This window comes from Oreochromis aureus, linkage group 10, assembly GCF_013358895.1.
Source record: "Oreochromis aureus strain Israel breed Guangdong linkage group 10, ZZ_aureus, whole genome shotgun sequence".
Classification (NCBI taxonomy): domain Eukaryota; kingdom Metazoa; phylum Chordata; class Actinopteri; order Cichliformes; family Cichlidae; genus Oreochromis; species Oreochromis aureus.
The window spans coordinates 3,080,531-3,100,830 of record NC_052951.1 but is presented as its reverse complement, the minus strand read 5'-3'; the positions used below and the strand labels follow the sequence as shown (position 1 = coordinate 3,100,830).

The following is a 20,300-nucleotide window of genomic DNA, read 5'->3' as shown; positions in this document are numbered from 1 at the left end:
TTAAAATTATTGGATATGTTAAATTTGTATTCATTTCTATTTTGGAAAACTGTGTATTCATAAATAATTCATTTCCACATTTTAATTAATTAATTGTCTGGCGTTTCACAGACAGGAGGTATATCACTGAAATGAAAAACACAATCAAATGTGCTCAAAGAAAAGGAAGCGCCAAGTCAAATTCAAAGAGTGTTCAGTTAGAACAAGAAAAGTACGACACCTGTGCTTAATGTTTGTGTAATGACATTTTATTGAACTGCACCAGTAGCTGATGCATACGGAGGATTTTAACGACGCCATGCCAAAAGTTGTGAATGTAAATCTCGTTTATTTGTATATCCCAACAAAACAAACCTTACTTTTATTTAATTCCTACGCGCATTTTCAGGCTACATCAGAATAGGGAGTAAGTCATCTTGACAATAATGCTCTTTGGTCGTGGTATTCTGCCCTCTGCTGGTGAATATTTTTATTGCAGCACTTAGTTCCTGGTTGATGGGATAACACGCTTTTGGCGACTTTGGCTCAGCACGCAGCATCAACTTTTGAAAGCATGGAATTAGTAGGTTCTTAGTCTGGCAAAGAGGCAATAAGCGAGAATAACAGTGAAAGTCAACTGTGTCGGTTGCAGGTTTTGCCCAAGGCATGACTCTGTAGACTGTCCTACAGGTTTGCTCACAGTAGGCTTGCCAGCTTGCAACCGCCAGCTAAGCTAGCTAACTTGCTTGCTAGCTTCATTGCAATCCAAAATGACTGACTGCTGCGCCGCAGCGAACTGTGATTACCAGCAGCGGGGATCCGAAAAGACCACTCCACTTTTTAGCTTTCCATTGGATCCGGAGCGGTAAGACTTATGCTTATTTCATTGAGATGCAGCTCTAGAAACGAGCCGCCGAGCATGCAGAATAAATGTGTTGGCTACAGGCTGTTAGCACTGGCGTTAGCCTAACATCATGTTGGCTAATAGTGACACAACTCGGTGGAAAATGGCGCAGACTTAACGTTACTCCTGAAAGAAAAGTCCGTGTGAAATAAGACTCCGGTCACTCGTTCAGCCTCAGAAACGGACACCGACGTGAAAAACGGCCTGTTTGGGATTACCTTTAAGTTCAGTCATTTCACACACGCTGAGAAGCCTTAGTTAAAAACTTTTTTTTGTGCTCTATTTAAATCACCATCAGTGCACAGCACTTACAATCCCAGCGGTGCGGCAATATGAGAATGACTCGCGTTACCTTAGCACAATTAAAACACATGTAATTAATAATGCTTTTGATGGTTTTTGGTTGTTGCTCACAAAGCTGCGCAATTCCATAGTAATTTTCCATCACAGCTCATTGTGTAGCGTATAAATATTACAATATTTAAGCAGTGTCCATGTGATCGCCCTGTGAATTAATGGTTATCTAGTCCGTCCTTTTATCTTTTTGTTGTCGTGAATCATAACTGCCTCTGTTGACCGACTTACAAATAAATTCGAGAATGAATAAGGACTGTGACTGAGTGACAGATGCACGCTAGCTGATTGAATCACGGTACAGTGTCTGTGGACAGGAAGTCCTCCATGCCAGAGGAAATACTGCCTACTAGCAGATCATGGGGTCTAAGACATTTAAAGGAGTTTTACACTAAAGCCAAAGCTGGAGGCAATAAGCGCCCATCTGATGTTAAAACAGCTAATAATGCACTACTAAAGCAATTCAGTAGAGATTAATAATAATAAGGCTGTGTCAGAGGGAAACGAGCTCATGTGAATCAGCCAAAGCTACAGTCACGGCAGTCATTCACAACTTAATTCATTTAATTTGTTTCAGTAGTGCCACCAGTGAGGCAAAGTGCAATTATGCACTCTGAAGAAATAAAGACAGCCAAAAAATAAAACTGCATTGGCTGTAAGTTTCAGTGTCCGTAAAAACCCAGAACACAAGCAGTGCAGTCATAGTTCTGCTTCACAGTGAACAACGTTGAAGTGAAAGTAAACAGCATAACGCTAAAGAGTAAGGGGCTGCTTAGGCTAAGGGATCTGAACTGTGCCACATCTCCCAACGTGGACCCCAGTTTATTTGTGATCAGTAGGTGAGCCTGAGCGTAGCACGGTAACAAACAAACACTACACTCCAAATCCTCTTCAGCAGCTGCAGTCCCTGTGTTAAGTAATTCATTAATCTATGGGACACGTGTGTGTTTGTGCGCGCCACTGCTTCCAGAATTGGCCTCAGTTAAACCACAATGCATAAAATCATGAACCTCATTGTGCCCCTTAAGAGAGCTTTCCAGATACGTGTGTGTGTCTGAGAGGAGTAAGAGAGACGGTTTAGGCGCTGTGACAAACTGTTCATTATGCTCACTGTGAGTGAAGTTCATCAGGAGAGTTGGGTGGGTGACGGTCGTGCTTGGATGCAGTGCATAATTAAGTACATCCTAAGACATTTCAATGCTTTGAGAACCCGAATGATGTTTGGGGGCTTTTTGGGTTTTTTTTGTTTATGTTCGGTGTTTCGCTGGTGTCAGTTTTACTCGGTAAGTATTTGGTTGTGCCTCCAACAACTGACGCCTTTGTCCTCATGTGTTTTGCAGCTGCAACCAATGGCTGGAGAACTGTCATCGTCCAGATTTGGCTTCAGAACCTCCTGAACAGCTGCATAAGCTTTACAGACTTTGTGCAAAGCACTTTGAGCCGTCTATGATCTCTCACCAGGTGAGAAGCGGGTCTGCTGCTCATTGCTCTCAGTTAAGATCATCTAACTAAACAAAAGGCTCTTTTGCACCTACTCGACTTGGGTTTTAGGCTTTTCCATTAGGTGGTAGAACCTGGTACTGTTTTAGTACCTACACAGCCAGGGTTCCAAGCAAGCAGAGGTTTTTGTGCTAGCTGACGACAGAATCCAGAGGGATTGTAAGGCTGTAGCATGCAAATGATGTCACAGGGCTTTCAACCCCACCCACACTGAGGTGATACTCAGTGTGGGTCGAGTAGGTGCTAGTAGAGAATTCCAGTTCATTAGGTACACGTGGGCAGCCTAATATCATACTGCGTTTGTGCAGCTTATTGATGTCAAACACAAGTGCTTTTTTGCAAGCACATCTGTGATTTTCAGCATAATGCAACTTAATAAAACTATAAAAGATTCTTCACAGTTTTATTAACACCACTCAAACTATAAGTGCAAAAACCAGCTTTGTTTACAAATGTCAGATCATAATGATTTCTTTGTTATAAGCCCCTGTATTTGACATTTTGATATCAGAGAAGTGCATCGAGTGTGTCTGCTTCATATTTTTGTTTGTGTGCGTGTTTGTTTTGTCAGAGTGCATCCAGTTGTGTCTTAAAGGAAGATGCCGTTCCAACAATATTTGACGTCACAAGGCCTGTGAACAATCAGTCAACCTACAGCAGGAAGCGAGCTAGAGATCCTGTAAGTGTCTGTCCAGTTCTTTGAATTGCTCTTGTTGGAATGTTTTTTAAATCGAACATTAACATCCTAAAAATCTTTAATTATCCATTTCATCAAACTAGTCGGAGGAGGATGATACTGCTGTGAAAAAGACAAAAGGTACAGCAACTGCTTTGATTCATTTTTTTAAAATTTCCTCAAGGTTTTGTGTATTTTAGTGTATTTGCTCGTGTTTTAAATACTGACTGAGTGAATTAGTGTTTTTGAAATCAGTATGTCTTCTCATGCTTAAGAAAACACAGCCGCAGAAGTGACGGAGGAGACGAAAGAAGAGAGCGGATGTGGAGAGAACAGCGCAGCAAGTGAACTGCAAAAAGAAAACCAAACCCAAGAGGATGTAGCCACCTCCAAAGCAAAAGAGACTCTGAAAGTCTACTTTAAGGAAATCCTGGCACTGACGGGATTCAGCATCAACGGTGCAAACATCAATGCCGACGAGCCGATCGGAGGCGCGAGGGGTCAGTGGGCGCTCAGTCAGGTCTGTTTGGAAAAGATCGACAAGAAGGAGATCCTGCAGTTCAGCGAAGATCTCATGCGAGAGGAGATCCAGAACAGCCTCAGGCTGGCAAGGTTCTTCTCCATTCTGCTTCAGGATGTGACCAAGATAGAAGGAAAGGAGCAGATCCCGGTGTTCATCAGGTCCGTCACAGTAGCTGGGTTTCCACAAAAGCACCTCGTCGGGTTCTTGCCGTGCGACATGGATGGAGAGAATCTGTTTTACATGCTCCTGTCTGAGCTGCGAAACAAGTGGGGGCTCAGAATGGAGCACTGCAGAGGACTCACTTATCTCGTTACAGGGAGTATGTGTCAGAAAATGCGAGATCTCACTTGCCGAATTTTGCAGGAGTTTCCACAAGTCGTGCTGTCGCCAAGCGACCCGTACGCTTTCAACATATGGATCATTCGCTGCATGCCCGTGCCCTCCATCCAGACGGTTGCAGACACTGTAGAGGAAGTGGCCTCGTTACTCAGGAGAACACCAGAGTTGTGCAAGCGACTGGAGGGAAAGATCCAGATGACATACGGGCACATAAAAGGGGAAGTGGACAGGATCAAGGCAGCTATTAGTGGGAACTGGGAATACGGCACTGATGCCTTCCAGACCATGCTAGAAATTCTTGAGCCATTCCTGAACTGCATCAATGAGATCATTTCAAAGGTAGATGAAGACACTGCTGAGCAGATGGCTAAGCTCAAGCCCGTTTTGAAGAATTTCAATTTCATTATGACACTCGTTGTTCTGAAGAACACCCTCTGCTGTGTGAGCATACTCAACTCGAGTCTCAGGGGAATAATTAGCATCAGCAGTACTTTGCAGTACACAATTTCCAATGCCTTAAAGTTGGTAAGCAAATACCAACAAGAGCTTGCAATATTCCACAGGAAATGGTTTTCAGACGCAGTCGGTCGAGCGAAGAAGCTGGGAGTGGAGGTCACCAAACCGGAGATGGCTCAAGGGGACGCGACCGAGACGCCGCTGGAAGACTTTTACAGAGAAACTCTGAGCCGGCCCATCTTGCAGTACCTCGTCGCAGAGGTGAAGAGAGTGTTCAGCACAGAGATGGTGAGGATTCTCAGATGGCTCTCGTTGGTGCCGTCTTACATGGCCGACCATAATTTCAGCATCCGCAGGGATAAAGTAGCAGACGCCAACTTGAACAACCTCGCGCGGCCCGACACGTTCTACGAAGAGCTCGGCTGCTGGGAAGTGAAGTGGAGGCACGCGAGCAAGCGCAGGATTCTTCCAACCACTGTGTTTGCTACGCTCAAGATTCCAGATATCGGATTTTACCCGAACGTGCAGAGCTTGCTGAGGGTCTTGGGAACTGTTCCCTGCGTAAACGCGGAGGCAGACGTGTATGGTCAATACCACATGGTGCTGGAGCGCTGCCACTCGTACCTGAGAGCCACGCCAGAGGATCAAAGACAGTGCAGCATGGCGTACGTGTACGTTAACCAGGACGTGCACTTCAGTGTTGAACAAATGGTAGATTCGTATGTCCAGAAGCACCCAGACATCCTACAGATGCTGAAAATGGTGAGTTGATAAGCCGAACAAATGTCATATCTGACTTTAATCAGTGGTGATCATTTATTTATCCTGACATGACGTCACATTGGTGCCTGTTTGTGTTACAGGATGATGATACAAAAGAGAAGCCTCCACAAGGTGAGATTATGAAAAAGCAAATCATGAAATAATTTTCTGCTTGTTGTTCACACATTATGTGCCATTGAATAGAGTTAAATGCAGCTGTATATAGGAAAAGTGCTCATTGTGCACAATGTAAGTAAGTGGTCCTGTAAAAGAAGTCAACTAAACAGAACTTTATTCAGAACAAAATACGGTCAGGATGGTTGGCCTCTGCACTTGAAACAGCTCCATGCTCAGCCTCCTCCAAGAAAATAACTACTGCAACCTACACAAGTCACTGACACAACAATATAAGCCATATATGCACACCATCATTTAGAGCAGCGGTCCCCAACTCCCGGGTCACAGACCGGTATTGGTCCATGAGTCGTTTGGTGCCGGGCCACGAGAGTTGAGGTTCGGGTGTGAAATTTATGGTTTTCAGAGTTTTTATCGTTAACTCGGTTTCCCTGGGTCTTTTCCCGTGTTGTAGTTGTGTGTCTTATTTTGAAAGAAATATTTACGCGTTACCATAGCGACCAGAGCGCATTAAGAAGCAGAGAGGAGGATGTTACTCTCAGTGTTGTTGGTGCATTTCAGGAGGACGCTGCTAATAAAGTTACACAGTGAATTTGCGTTTATTATTATATTTATAAGATACCACAGCTTTTGTCTTGGTCGTATCATTTTATTTTGTTGTATTTATCCGCGACACCTTAAAGGCCGGTCTGTGAAAGTACCGTCCGACATTAAACTGGTCTGTGGCGCAAAAAAGGTTGGGACCGCTGGTTTAGAGTATAGAGTAATCTCATAATGTAATAAAACAAATTAACCACATTAAATAAACTGTTTGCTATATAACTTTGGTGACTCCAAATAGACCTGTTCGATATAACGATATATATCGGATGACAATATGAAAACATCTGTCATTTCCTATTACGCTATCGTTTGTTTCATGGTGTCACAAAATAATAATAATAATAATGGATTGGATTTATATAGCGCTTTTCAAGGCACCCAAAGCGCTTTACAATGACATTATTCATTCACGCTCACATTCACACATTGGTGGAGGCAAGCTACAGTTGTAGCCACAGCTGCCCTGGGGCAGACTGACAGAAGCGAGGCTGCCATATCGCGCCATCGGCCCCTCTGGCCAACACCAGTAGGCGGTAGGGTAAAGTGTCTTCCCCAAGGACACAACGACCAGGACAGAGAGCCCGGGGATCGAACCGGCAACCTTCCGGTTACAGATGCGCTTCCCAACTCCCTGTGCCACAGTCGCCCAATAAACTAAACTGGTCGCCCAAAAATAAACTGTTTACGGCAATATTTTTTTCATCGTTTTGATGGTCACTGTAGAATTAATTTCCTAAAGTCCTCTCTTTATCTTATATTTAAAATAACCACACTACGGACGGACAAGCGACTGTTATTATGCGTTGTCGTTAGCAACAATGACAGTAAACCCAGCGTGTGGCTCTGCCGTCCGCTTGTTTATTTTCCACATAAACCTTTCACAATAAAGCTGAAGATCCTGCTGAGATTTTTCAAAATAAACTGAAATGATGACAAACAGAAAGACCAGTCAAAACAAATCGAGGACCTTATCTCTAAACGAGGGGCTCCCTCTGTAGCATGGACATGGGTTGGTTATGAAAAGTCTGATACAGACCAGAAAACTGTACTATGCAAATTACGCAGGAAACCGGCCCCACCTCAGACTCAAACAGGGCAAACCTCTGCTACCACCTACACAAGATTCACGTGAAAGAGTGTGGAGAGAGTTTACGGACGAGAAGCAAAAAAAAAAGAGCCGTCAGGTGCTCCAAATAAACCTCAGACTCAAACGTTAGAACAGGCTTTTCCCCGCAGCACACCACCTAATAAATACTCACAAAGAAAATGGTGGCTGTTACAACTTATGTCTAAAAATGCATAGTTTCATACATTGGTCAAAACACTCGACTCCAGGTACACGAACCCACCTGAGAAGACTTCATACAAGTCGAGTGTTTTTAAAAAAAAAAAAAAAAATTACATTTTTGTGATTATATATCGTTGTTGGGACAATAAATGTCTTATATCGGGATATAAAAATTTTGGTCATATCGCACAGCCCTGACTCCAAACTAACTCAATGAGGTTGAAGTGTAAAACTTGACTCTGATTACATTCATTCATATTTCAAATTCACATAAATATTATTCACATAAATAGTATTTTAAGTGGTTGTGAGCAAGACTATCACAGTGGGGGAACTAAACTGAATTTAATGTCTGTTGTGCAAACTTGGTGTATGATCAAATCAAAAACCATTGTCGCTGTCGTTTCAGTGACTTCCTTTGGAAACCACGCAGAGAAGGACACTGAGGAAGAACTGCAGCTCATAAACCTAGAGATGGATGCAGACAGGCTTGTGGAGATGAAATGTGCAGAAACCGACAGAGAAGCTCTGAAGTCTGCACTACAGGCTGCAGTGACCTCTGCATACAGCAGCCAAAGCAGGCTCCACGGTGACGCGTGTCCTCCTCAGGATGGAGAAGTCGAGTACGTGACAAAGTCTGAAATGAAAGAAGTTCTCAGTGTGTGCGAGAACATTGTCAGAGAGGGAATCCTCATGGAGGTGGGGAGCTCGTTCTTTTCCTTGTTTATTGACCGCGTTGTTAAGATGGGCGAGAGAGACCATCTTCCGCTCTTTCTGCGGTTTGTGGACAGTTTCGATGTCATGCGCTTAGAGCTGATGGGATTCCTCGAGGCGGATCTGGAATGCGATGTCATGGTACAGCGTCTTATGGAAATGGTCACCGTGGAGTGGCATCTCGATTTGAAAAATTGCAGAGGTCAAGCGTACCTGGGCTCTGGTGAGGTTTCCTACAAGCTGAAAGCCTTTGCTTGCAAAGTGCAAGAGAAGTATCCTCTGGCTATAAGCACACACTGCTCTTGCTACTCTTTCAACACATGGTGGTCAAAATCCATCCCAGTGCCTGCTGTTAAAAGAGCCCTGGATACATTTGAAGAGGTGTTGATGTTTTTTGGCAGTAGCGTTGCTCTAGAAAAGCAGCTCGACCACGTGATAGACTTTGGTCTCAGAGAGAGCTACGAAAAAGTCCAGGAGTTGCAGGGCAAGTTCTGTTCCTGTTGGCAAGAGAAGCACGACTCTTACGAGGTGTTTGTGCAGATGCTGGAGCCTCTGGTCGAATGTCTGGAGAAAGTCAAAAACAACCCACAGAGATGGAAAGCGTCTGTATCGGAACTAGCTGGAGCACTTCTCCATAAGGTCATGGAGTTTGATTTCATCATCGCCATGGTGGTGCTGAAGAACGCGTCCTCTTTTACCAGAGAGCTGAGTGCTGGTATCCAGAAGGACCAGTTCACCGCTGCATCCCAGCTTTGTCAGATCAGCGGTATTGTGGCCACTCTGAACCGAGTGAAAACAAACATGAAGGTGTTTCACCAAAACTGGTTTGACGAGGCCTGTGCGATGGCACAGAGTCTGAGAGTGCAGATTGAAGTGCCTGAGAACTCTTTGCCACGGGACAGCATGATAAAGCCGGTCGGTTATTATAAAGATGGCCTAAGCGTGCCACTGGTAGACAACCTGATCAATACTGTGAAGGATCATTTCTCAGAAGACCACAAAGAAGCTCTGAACTTCCTCTCCCTGGTCCCGTGCTCGGTCACAGTGAGTTACGTGTTTGAGAGCTTGAAATCAAAGCCGCCCCTCTACAGCAGCGATCTGCCCGACGCCGACAACTTCTTCACCGAGCTGTGCTGTTGGAGAGTGACGTGGAAGACCAAAGTGGCGTCCGTGACCATCCCGAGCTCCATATTTCACACGTTACGCCTGCCACTCATGCAGTACTTTGGGAACATCAACACACTGCTGAGGATTATGTCGGTGCTGCCCAGCACAGCGCTGGAGGACTGCGGTGTTGTAATGCGCCACAAGAAGTTCCAAGAGTACCTGAGGGATACGAATCCCAAAGATAGGTCACCGTGCTTGGCTCTGCTGCAGGTGGGCACGGACTTCAGCAGAGACTTGGACCGCATGGTGACCCAGTGTTTGAAGGTTACGCCACAAGCCTTGGAGGGTATCTGTCTGGTATGTGCTTCTGTTTTTTAATAGAGTTTGTTTTATTTTGGATTTCTTTAATGAACACCGGAATAATATACCTCGGTATTCTTACAGGATAAGGAATCCAAGAGCTTCAACAAGAACACTGAAAATAATATGGAAGGTACGGTTGCTGTGAGATGCTTTTTACTTTTGATGTTATGTTTTTGAGGGGGTTTGCCATGTTTTTAATACTTGTCAAAGTCACTGTGTTGTTTTTTTCTCATTTATTAGTTGATTACATAAAGGAGGAGGCTGAGGAGCTCAAAATCCCCCAATCTCCAGACAAGATGGAGGAGCCCGAGCTGAAACTGGCAGATGAGAATGGGAGCAAAGGTGATAATCGTCAGAGTCTGGCAACACTTTTCCGGCTGGCTGCACTACTAGGGAAAAAGAATAGCACTCTTTGTGAGCTCTCAGAAGAAGACCAAGAACTTTTTATCCAGGAACTAAGGATGTGCCACTGGTTTGGATGTGACGGAAAAAACACATCTTCTTTAGGCAGTGACGAAATGGTGAAGCTCCTCATGAATGGAATCAGAGACGTCATACTGAAAGAAATACAGGAATCTCCGTTCTTCTCACTCATCACAGACAAGGCTGTTAAAATTGGCGACAAGACCCATCTACCTGTTTTTGTGAGGTACGTTGGAGAGTCGGCTCCAAAAGTCGAGCTCCTGGGCTTTCTGCCGTTCGATGAAAACTGCCATGTTGATAGACAAGCGAACAACCTCGCAAAGATTCTCACTGAAGACTGGGGTTTGCCTATGTCGCAGTGCCGGGGGCAGGCATTCATGCAGCTGGGCCCAGGTTATCAAAGCTTGAAGAAAATGTCTTTGGAATTCCTCGGGAGCTACCCGCTTTGTGTTGTGACACCCAGTGAGTCTTGTGGCCTTGCCCATTGGCTGGCGAGAAGCGTGCCTTGCCCGTCGGTAGCAAAAATGCTGGATGTTACAGAAGACCTGCTGCTGTTCTTTGACGAGTCTCCTAGTTTGGAGAGACAGTTGGCACAGGCTATCGACGGGCTTTTAAATATGCCGAGGGAGGCCCTGGAGGAAATTCCAGAAACCTGTTGTTCGAGGTGGAAAAAGAGGGAGGACTTTTTTGACATACTCGCTGACACATTAGAGGGTGTTCTTAGCTGCCTAGATGCCGTGAGCTCTACTGCCACGGGTGCCAAATCAATGCATGCACAAGTTTTGTCTACTGCTCTGAGAAATATGGATTACATCATCACGCTTGTAATACTGAAGAACGCGTGCGCTCCTCTTCGTAACTGTAGCACTGTTTTTCGCTGTGGAAACCCTGCTGATATTCTCTGTGAAGTGGAAAAAATCCCCTCCATCATAGAGATTCTCAACAAAATGTTAGAAAATGTTAGCGCTATGCACTCCACTTGGTTTGAGCAAGCATTCCAGCTGGCGACCAGGGTCGCTCCAGAGCAAGTGTGCTTCTCAGAGGAAGCCAACAGCTATGAATCACCAGAAATATATTACAGAGAAAATCTCAGCGTCCCTCTTCTGCAAAGTCTAATTGATGAAATGAAGTACAGCTTCTCAGACAGCCACCTAAAGGCTCTGTCAGTCCTGTCGTTGCTGCCTTCTTGCAATCCACAGCCTGTACTATCCGAGTCGACAGACAAGCCTTTCAGCCTCTACCTTACAGATCTACCCGAGCCCGAAGTTGCCGAACAAGAGCTCAACACCTGGGCAGGCGTGTGGAGGGAGAACTACCAAGATGTTGCTCTTCCAACATCCATCGCTGAAACACTAGTCCATCCCGAGTCCAAGAGCCATCCAACTGTTACCTTACTGCTTAGGCTAGTAGCTGTCCTGCCTAGTGTCAGTATGGAGTGTGATCTGATGAAGACTACCCTGAATTCGATGAGGGATCTGTTGAGAAACACTGTATGCAAAGGAAGCAAAACAGATCATGTGATGCTCCTCTCTCACTGCGCAACACTAACGAGGCTGCCAGAGGTCATTGAGAAGTGCGTGGAGGTTGATCCAGAGAGCAGTCCATGCCTGTCCCAGGTAACTTTAATACACTCTTCATTTTGATTAACTAGCCCTGCCATTAATTCATCCCACCAAATGTTCAAGTCAAGACTCTTTGCCAGTTAGGAAAAAGCTGCTATTTTATAGCTCAAACGATGATTTCATTGCTAAACAAACTGCCCATCATAACAATCTGCACAACACAACTCTCATGGTTACGCATTTATTTTCAGGTAATGGAATTTCTGCAAAAACACAGGCTGGACAGCGGTAAGTGCTTTATTGGCAACAGAATATCGGTACAGTAGTTCTAACAGACACCAAGAGTAGCAATTTCTGTGTGTTAACAAATGTATTCAAATATTAATTATCTTTTAAATAGCTGCCATTGAAAGAAAACCAGCAGCCCCAACAGAGTCAGATGGCTCCAGTGTAGCAGAGAAAGCCAAAGATGGTGAGGTGAAATCCGCCGAGGATGACGTGATACTGGAGGTGGTTCCAGGACCGAGAACAGCAGTGTCCTTCTACGAACCCCAGCTACGTGAAGAAATCCTCAAGGAACTCTGGGACTCTCAGTTCTTCACAGTTATAACTGAGCAAGCAGTTGCAATTGACGGTGAGCTCTATGTCCCGTTGTGCATCAGGTACTTGAACAAAGAGGACATCCAATGTGAGGAAACGCTGGCCTTTATCCCCTTTAGCGAAGACCCAGCCGCCCTTGCGAATGCTATCGAAAACGCCCTGTCAGAGAAGTGGGGGCTCAACATGGAGTACTGTAGAGGTCAGGCCTCGCTGAGTGTTGGTGAAGTGGGAGCTCAGATGAGGGCTGTAAGTTTAGCGATAGCTAACAAATACCCGCATGCCATTAGAACTGTCAGCTCTGCCTTGTCTCTCAACGTGTGGCTCGCTAGGTCTTGTCCCGCCGAAGAGGCAGCCGATGGAGCGGTTCTCATCGGTAAGCTGTTGCACTGGCTCACAGAAGACGGGAAACGCCAGAACAACCTGGAAGATGTGATCATTCAAGTGTTCCAGCGCGATGAGGGAAAGGGCAACGAGTTGAGGGACAGGCTCATGAAGAACTGGGAGAAGAGTCACGACATGCACGAGGTGTTTGTAGATACCCTAGAAGCAATCATGCTGTGCTTGAATGAGCTGAAAGTGGAGGGCAGTACTTCAAACCAGCAACAAGCATCTCAGTTCTTTGACTCAATCAGAAACTTTGAGTTCATTCTGTCAACGGTGGTGCAGAAGAACGTCTTGGTTGTTACAAAAAAGCTAAGCCAGTCGCTTCAGGGCAAACCCTTAGATATGTTGCTCGCTGTGAACAACTTGCCTGATGTCAAAGCATCCCTCAGTAAACTGAAGAGCGATCTTGACAGCCATCACAAAGTGTGGTTTGAGGAAGCTGTTGCCCTGGCGTCTAAACTTCACATTACGATGTTGCATTCAGCGCTCCTCGAGCCGTTGAGCGAGTTTTACAAAGAATCTTTAAGCATGAAAATTGTAGAGCATTCAATAGCAGAAATCGATGACCTCTTCGCAGAAAAAGTGTTGGATACCTTAAGGTGTCTGGAGATTGTGCCTTACGCAATGTCCAAAGTAGAAACCAGCATTCTTAGTGGTCTTGTGTTCCGCCTGTACAAGGAGGACTTGCCAGATCAGGCCTCCCTTCACTCTGAGATGAAGTCATGGAAGGAGAAATGGTTGGATCCTCTGGCAGGCTATCTTCCGACTACTGTGCTCGACACACTCAAGACGTCACACATCAGAAGTTTCAGCAACATTGAAACTCTCCTCCGACTTCAGGTCATCTTACCATTTTCAAGGAGGGAGAGCAACTTCAGGCAGGGAAGGAGGAGTTTACAGGAGTTTTGTGAACAGGAAAAGAGATCCTTCGCTGAGCTGCATCCTCTGTAACGGCTAGCACGTTTGAGCAGTGAGCGTCAGTGTGATGTCACCCCTACCATACTGAAGAACTCGACACATGTGGAGGTCCCAAGATCTGAACTCAATATTGCTCTGTACATTATCGATCTGAATTCTTTGAGATTCCCTTTGGTTATAATCATGCAAAGTCCTATCTTATGCTTTTTTGGTTTGTTTTTATTCTGTAGTTTGTACAGCTGTACTGCCAAGTGGGACCAGTGTCTTGGCAAAAAAAAAAAAAAATCAAGAAAACAAATGATGCTCCACTGACAGTTATCAATGCTTGTGTGCCTTGATGCAAAACTAATAATTCACCCCACCAAATCATAACACTGATGTTTAAAGACGTCCCATTAGCATTCAAAAATACTTGTTTTTTGGGTTTGTTTGTTTGTTTTTCATTACCAGAAATGACCATACTGACTTCTGTGTCACTGTTATCAGTTGATTCTAATGATTAAATTGCACCCTTGCGTTTTACTGGGCACAAATAGAAATGGTTAGCTCCATCATATCTGATGTTTCCTGTCTCTTTGCAGGAATGAATTTGCTGTAAACTTATCTTTGAAAGAATGTTTCCTTAATAGGAAAACCTTCATATATATTTGTCAAAAAAGTAATAAAATGCTCCAAAAAGATGCTTTGGGTTTCAGACTTCTGGTTTTCTGTCATTGTACATGAGGTAGGAACTGCTTTAACTGCCATATCAGTGTGTTAACACAAGATGGCGCATTGAGGCCATCAGAAACACTTGACCGTGGTATGAAGTGCCTGATGAATGCTGGGATGTATGGGATTGGTTATAATGTGTATGTTTTCTTCTGAGCCAGGTTTTATAATAACAATGCGTTCTTCCTGAAGAATGCTACTTGATGACACATTGATGATTGCTAAATGCTGGTCATACTGTTGTATTCAGTGGAGCATGACTTGCATGATTCACTTACTGATCAACAAGGATGTGGGTTTAAAGGGAGGTTTGTTATTAAGGTCATACAACCACTAAGTTATCTGTGGACAGCAGGTAAAGTGTGTTGCACAATTGCTGTTTGTCCTCCAGCAATGAGTAAAGGCACTGCTACGCTCGGCATGTAAGAGACTGCCGGCTACTTTTCGCTAGTGATGCAAATCAGCGCTCTTTGGCTGCATTGTTACAACTACGCTTTGGTTAATGTGTAATGTTTTCAGAATGGATGCATTCTGTAGGTCTGCTGCAGGGCATTGTCTGCCTTTCTTGTCAATTATTTGCTATTAATTCCAACATGGTGAAGAAGCAAAAATTTCAAAAAACCCTGCTGTGCTGAAAATTGGACAAACAAGGTTACGTAGCTGTTACCATTTAAGACTTTGTTTGAGCAGTAGGTTAATACTTTCTGTCTGGCTGTTGGAACAATGGCAATATTGTTGCTCCACATTATAAACTAAATTTAAAGTGGCGTCGCACAATATTTTAATTTCTGGGTTATTCCCGTCTTCCTTGGAACCTGCTTATTTACTGAAGGAATCTATACTGACAAAACACCAGAGCTTATTTCAAATCTGATCAGATTTTCAGTTTGTTTTGATTTGACTAAATGACTTCTGTGTCTGCTTGTTTCTGTGACAAAGTGGCTTCATTTCCAGGCTTCATGACTTATTAAAACATGTTTGCTGACATGAAAAGCTTCTATTATCTAACACTTTTTTTTAAATAGCCATGTATTCTTCCTATGAGCTGGAACAGCACGTCTCCCCGACAATGGCCCGATTGTTGGTGCCCAGCTCAGTGTGTAAGGAGGGTCTCTGCATCCCCTCTCAGCTGCTGATTCTGCCTCTGCTGTGGGCCACCAGCCACAGGGTTTGAGGGCCTCGCTGCAGCAGCACGTATATATGCCGTTTTGCAATAACTCTCCACACTCCCCCGTGAGCTGTACACCTCCTGCAAGCTGCACTTTATTTATTTACATGCTGGATGTGGAGCTGGACGCTGTTATTCTCAGGTGTGGCCCGTACGTTTGAGCATAAAGAGCACATCCTGCAGAAGGTATTGCCATAATTGACCCGTGGACCGGGTTTCCTGCTGGAAGTCAGGGTTCTGCGCTGATGTAAGATCCGTGGCACTCTGTAATTATGTCCATACACAGCCAGGATTTAACTGCACTCTGGAGGGGAAGACAGAGGGCTTAAGTGGATTTTATTTCAAGGTTCCCTTTCAGGGAAAATTGGCAGCAGGGGCAAGAATTCAGATCCTCCTTGTACTAAGAGCAAAACTTTTGGTTTGAATTATTCAGATGTCAGCTTATTGATTTTATTTTTCAAGAACACTTCATCTGTACTTGCCATTGTAAAACTATATTGTTTGAGACAGTAAGTAATATGTGAAGGGTTGTCCTAGTGTGTGCTCCTTTACCAGCAGTTGTAAAAGAGATCCTCTGATCATAAATAATGATTCTATGCTCACAAGCTTCATTTGTGTCTCCGAAATGACCCGTCAGGTCGGCTCGCTTCCTGAACCTGTGCAAAGCGCGACGTTTGGTGTTTGCCCTGAACCGTTTCCACAGAGCAACGGGCACACAGCTCGGAATTTCAAATTCTTTTGTATTCCTTGAAGAAGTTGGCTTTGATCATTTATAAGGATGCTCTGGTGCTCTCACGCCTCCATCAACCACAATCTAAAGGGGTATATTCATAAGAACCAGATGTATCTGCACAATTTATCTATTGTGCTGTTTGGAGGCCTGCAGCCAGGCTGGTGCCTGTCCTTGTGATTCTTCTATCGCTCTCGGGTTTTCTGTTTACCAGGAGGGGCGCGGGCGGAGAGACGGCGCGTCCCAAGCTGCTGAAGTCATCTCCCCACCCACAGGGTTCACTTCAATCCCCTCTGCCCTCAGCACCTTTTGCTCCTCTTCAGCAGCACCTCTGCAGACACCCTGAGATGGTGTCACAGCCGCAGTGATTAAGGATCCGTGCGAGGCAGCGCTGCTGTCCTCGACACAGGACAAAATGTCTCTTTTTTTTTAAAGGGGAAACTCAACCCCCCACCCCCAAAAAGCAGAATCCACATTTGTTCGTTTTCAAGCTCCGTTTTAATTGATGGCTCGAACTGGCCGAGCAGGGACGAGTCAGACTGTAGCGGTGATGTCAGGAGACAAATCCTGCAGCTGCTCTGTAGACGGTAAATAACAGAACAGATCCTGAGACATTTTAATGGATTATAGACACATATTGTAATTCACAGCTGTAGGTTGCGGCTCTGCGTTCAAGTATAGCTCGGATAACGTGAAGCGGGGAAAAAAAAATCGGCATTTGTGATGAAATTGTTAATTGTCCCAATCTTCTCATTTCCATCTTTGGTGACAGTAGTTTGTGCTCACTGCAGAGAAAAATAAGTATTTGAGCGTGTTTGCTCTTTTCCGTGCCACAACTGGACTTGTTTAGCTCTGATATTTATGATGTTCTGATGATATGGCATGCCTGAATGCGTTTGATTAGCTGCATTACTGGAATCCACTCCTCCTTTGGCTGGTTAACCCATAATGTAGGCGAGTTTTATGCCCCAAGCTCAGGTCACCGCATCCATAGTGATGGTATTTATTTCGGGAATGATCGTGCGGTGGCTTCGCGAACACATAGCTCGTCGTGGTTGAAGCGCAGTCCGAGCGCTCCTGGAGGACCACATGACATGTTTCAAAAAGTGCAGCACATCTGTCGCTTGATGAAAGGGCCCCGTCTTCAAAGCCCAGTACAGACCAGGGCTGTAAACACACGGCATACGAAAGATGTGGGCCCAGGTTTGTGCTGCGAGGCACAGACTTTACAAAGGTCGCCGGTTCTGAGGTGAGCCCCACTGTGAGCTATGGCATGCCTTCACAGCAGGGACACCACAGGGTGATGGGATTTTCACCTGACTGATGTGAAGCTGTCACGGTCTCTCAGCACGTCAAATTGGATGATTTTCACCCCTCCGAGGAAGCTTTGACATCCCGTTCTCGTTATTCGTCGATAGTCAGTCACAGCAGAGCCCTGCGCTGTTCAGTGTTTGGTCGGCGATGAGAGGCAAAATGAAAACTAAACGATACGGTTCACTGTTTCCATTTGAACATTCCCTTTCAAGTTTTTGGCTTTATTGCATTCATGATGGCTGTTAATCAGACTCCTGCTTTGAATTTAATATGGAATGCTATCTGTTGTGAGAGCAATTACACTGGTGAACAGGCAGATGTGTATGTAGGGCCACCTCATCAGAGTTAAACCTTTATCATTTTTATCACAGCGGTTTTCATATTTCTGCCATTTTAGCAAACAGACAAAATGAAAAGGACCAGATTTAAAAAATAAAAACATGACAGTGAGCTTTTTCATTTGTACTAAAATCAAAAAATCTCATCTTATTTTACATCATCTCGAAACATTAAGAACGCGTGATTTAATTCTGCACTTTATTTTAACATGAAACTTTTTTCTTTTGCACTGCACCCTTGGTCGAAGGTTTAGTTTTGCATCTCGGCAGCAGCATGGGAATATTTTCCCCAGGCATAATAGCAACTCTGCACCCATTCAGCCCCTGATCCTCCTGGGTGAAAGCTGAGTGTCCTTATTCCACTTCCCCCGGTGAGCCTCCTGACTCACGATATTGGCTCAATCCTCTTGAGATCTGCGAGACAATGGCCCAGCGCTGTGAGACTCATTCTTCATCAGACATTAATACTGTATTCAGCCGGAGTCGGGCAACTCCGCGACAGAGCAAAAACAAGAAAGAAAAAAACTCAAACATTTACACTGTGGTGAAAGTTTTGCAAAACAAAAACTGCGATGTGCAATTTGCACATACAATATTTCTCCGGGGCTGATAAATGACCCTTTCTATTTATGCACATTTTACATGTTTTGGTTTTTAGAAGTATTTCACTGTAATCTGAAGGGATTTATCTCATTTGCTGCTTGGCTCATTTGAAAATAAACTCCCAAGCTCAGGCTCAAACCACTGGGTTAAACAACAGTGCGATACAAATGCCGGTTTTGGAAACTGTAATTATAGTAGGTATTTCCATAGACACTCTTGCTCACCAGTGATCCCAGCATGTCTAAAGCTGATTACAATGACAGTTTAAAAAAAAAAAAGAGCATGTAAGTGTAACCCTATCTCCGTAAAGCTGGTTTTCATCTGAAATGTAGATTATCTGTCATACCTCTGCTGGTATATGACATGAGTTATTTCGCTATCATGAACTCCAGTGGCTCTCTTCTGTAGTCAGAAGAGTTGCTTGGAAGACAAGATGTGCAGATCAAGGGCCAGCGTGTTGATCTTAAACTCAGGAATGGAGAGCCTGTGTGTAAAATGTCTTTGTAGACGGGCCCGGTCCTGCTGGAAGCTCCACGACTCCCACACACACCCCGACGCCGTGCCCATTCACAGTTGACTGCCATGTAAAACACATCGAGTCTCTCTTGGAACCGAGGATCGCATACCTTTGTCCCGTGAAAAGATACATACATACATACATACATACATACATACAACGCTATCATATGCCTTGATCTGTTTGGCAACAGATTTTAACAGAGGCAGAGGGCTCGTTGTGTCTGTAAATGCTCCAGAGGACAGCATGACAGCACCTGGCCTGCTGCTCCCTGCAGTGCACGAGGCCAGCCGTGCTTAGCTGCACCAGTTGCAAGGTCAAGGTCTGGACAACAGCTCAGTACTGGCTTCTTGTCTGGGCGTTGGAGGTGCAGGAGATTCTCAGGGAAACTATACATTACTTTCCCACAGCTGGCTCGGCGACGTATCACTTTCAGTGTGGTTAAGATTTAAGGAAATCAGCCAGTGCAGGAAAACTTGCTGTAACTTTAGGAGGCTTTTATTTGATTTTTTTTTCTCAAATAATATAAGCTGGAGAGCATTTCTGTCTGTGTGCATATGTGTGTGTGTGTGTGAGTACCACAATATCATGTCACACTGTATTATAGCATATATATTGTAACATTTTTATGGGATCCGCTCTTAATAAATAAAAGCTGTCACTGTGAATTCAGAGCATCGTTTACCTTTCGCACTGGTTCCAATTTAAAAATTTTAGTGAAGATTTATATTTCACGTCAGGGCGTGTCCACTGCTAGGACATTTCCTTTATTCCATTATTTCCAAGATTTATTAAAACACACAAAAAAGAGAGAAGGATCAAACAGAGATATTCTCCTGCTATGCCCCTGTTGTATTGTTGGTGACTTGACTTTGATGCAAAACACGAGACAAGTATAGAAAATAAAAGTGTCCACATGTTATCACAGGTTTGACACAGTTTTTGAATTTCTTTCTATTTTTAACTACATTTAATATAATAAATAAGTCACAATAAAAGACTTTATTACTTTAAAACAAAGCATAAGAACAGAGCAGGATTGAGGCATGAGAATAAGAATCTACAAACAATCCGTTCATATGAACTCTAATATTTGAGGTGAGAATATTTCCGCGGATCTTGATGAGCAGCCACAGGCTGCTCAGAAAGCTTCAGCAATACCGGGATGTTGCGGGAGCATGACAAGCCTGAGACACTGTAAATGCTTTTAAAATAAGATCAGCGCGTGGACCATTCATCATCAGTGACACGCTGTAAGTCAGTCCAGCTCCCTGTTCCGGAGCACTTTCAGTCCAGCAACATTTCATTATTTCCCAGTAGCCCTGCATG

The 20,300-nt window shown here is 44.4% G+C and overlaps 1 protein-coding gene across 1 annotated transcript; it reads left to right on the top strand.

Annotated features, from left to right (window-relative positions):
• The first annotated feature begins 470 nt into the window (after nucleotides 1–470).
• si:dkey-250d21.1 lies at nucleotides 471–14,273 on the top strand. The gene is made up of 11 exons (XM_031755841.2): nucleotides 471–844; nucleotides 2,578–2,698; nucleotides 3,309–3,416; nucleotides 3,518–3,554; nucleotides 3,689–5,493; nucleotides 5,595–5,625; nucleotides 7,929–9,697; nucleotides 9,785–9,833; nucleotides 9,944–11,742; nucleotides 11,940–11,976; nucleotides 12,089–14,273. Exons 1-11 carry the CDS (start codon nucleotides 750–752, stop codon nucleotides 13,621–13,623), a joined length of 7,386 nt encoding a protein of 2,461 aa, XP_031611701.1. The 5' UTR covers nucleotides 471–749; the 3' UTR covers nucleotides 13,624–14,273.
• The last annotated feature ends 6,027 nt before the right edge of the window (nucleotides 14,274–20,300 follow it).

Bases quoted from the DNA above. Each gene is read 5' to 3' on its own strand.
- si:dkey-250d21.1 (XM_031755841.2), top strand. From the start codon at position 750: ATGACTGACTGCTGCGCCGCAGCGAACTGTGATTACCAGCAGCGGGGA. The intron at 5,626-7,928 runs GTGAGATTATGA...CTGTCGTTTCAG, and splicing joins AAAAGAGAAGCCTCCACAAG to TGACTTCCTTTGGAAACCAC. The intron at 9,834-9,943 runs GTACGGTTGCTG...CTCATTTATTAG, and splicing joins CACTGAAAATAATATGGAAG to TTGATTACATAAAGGAGGAG.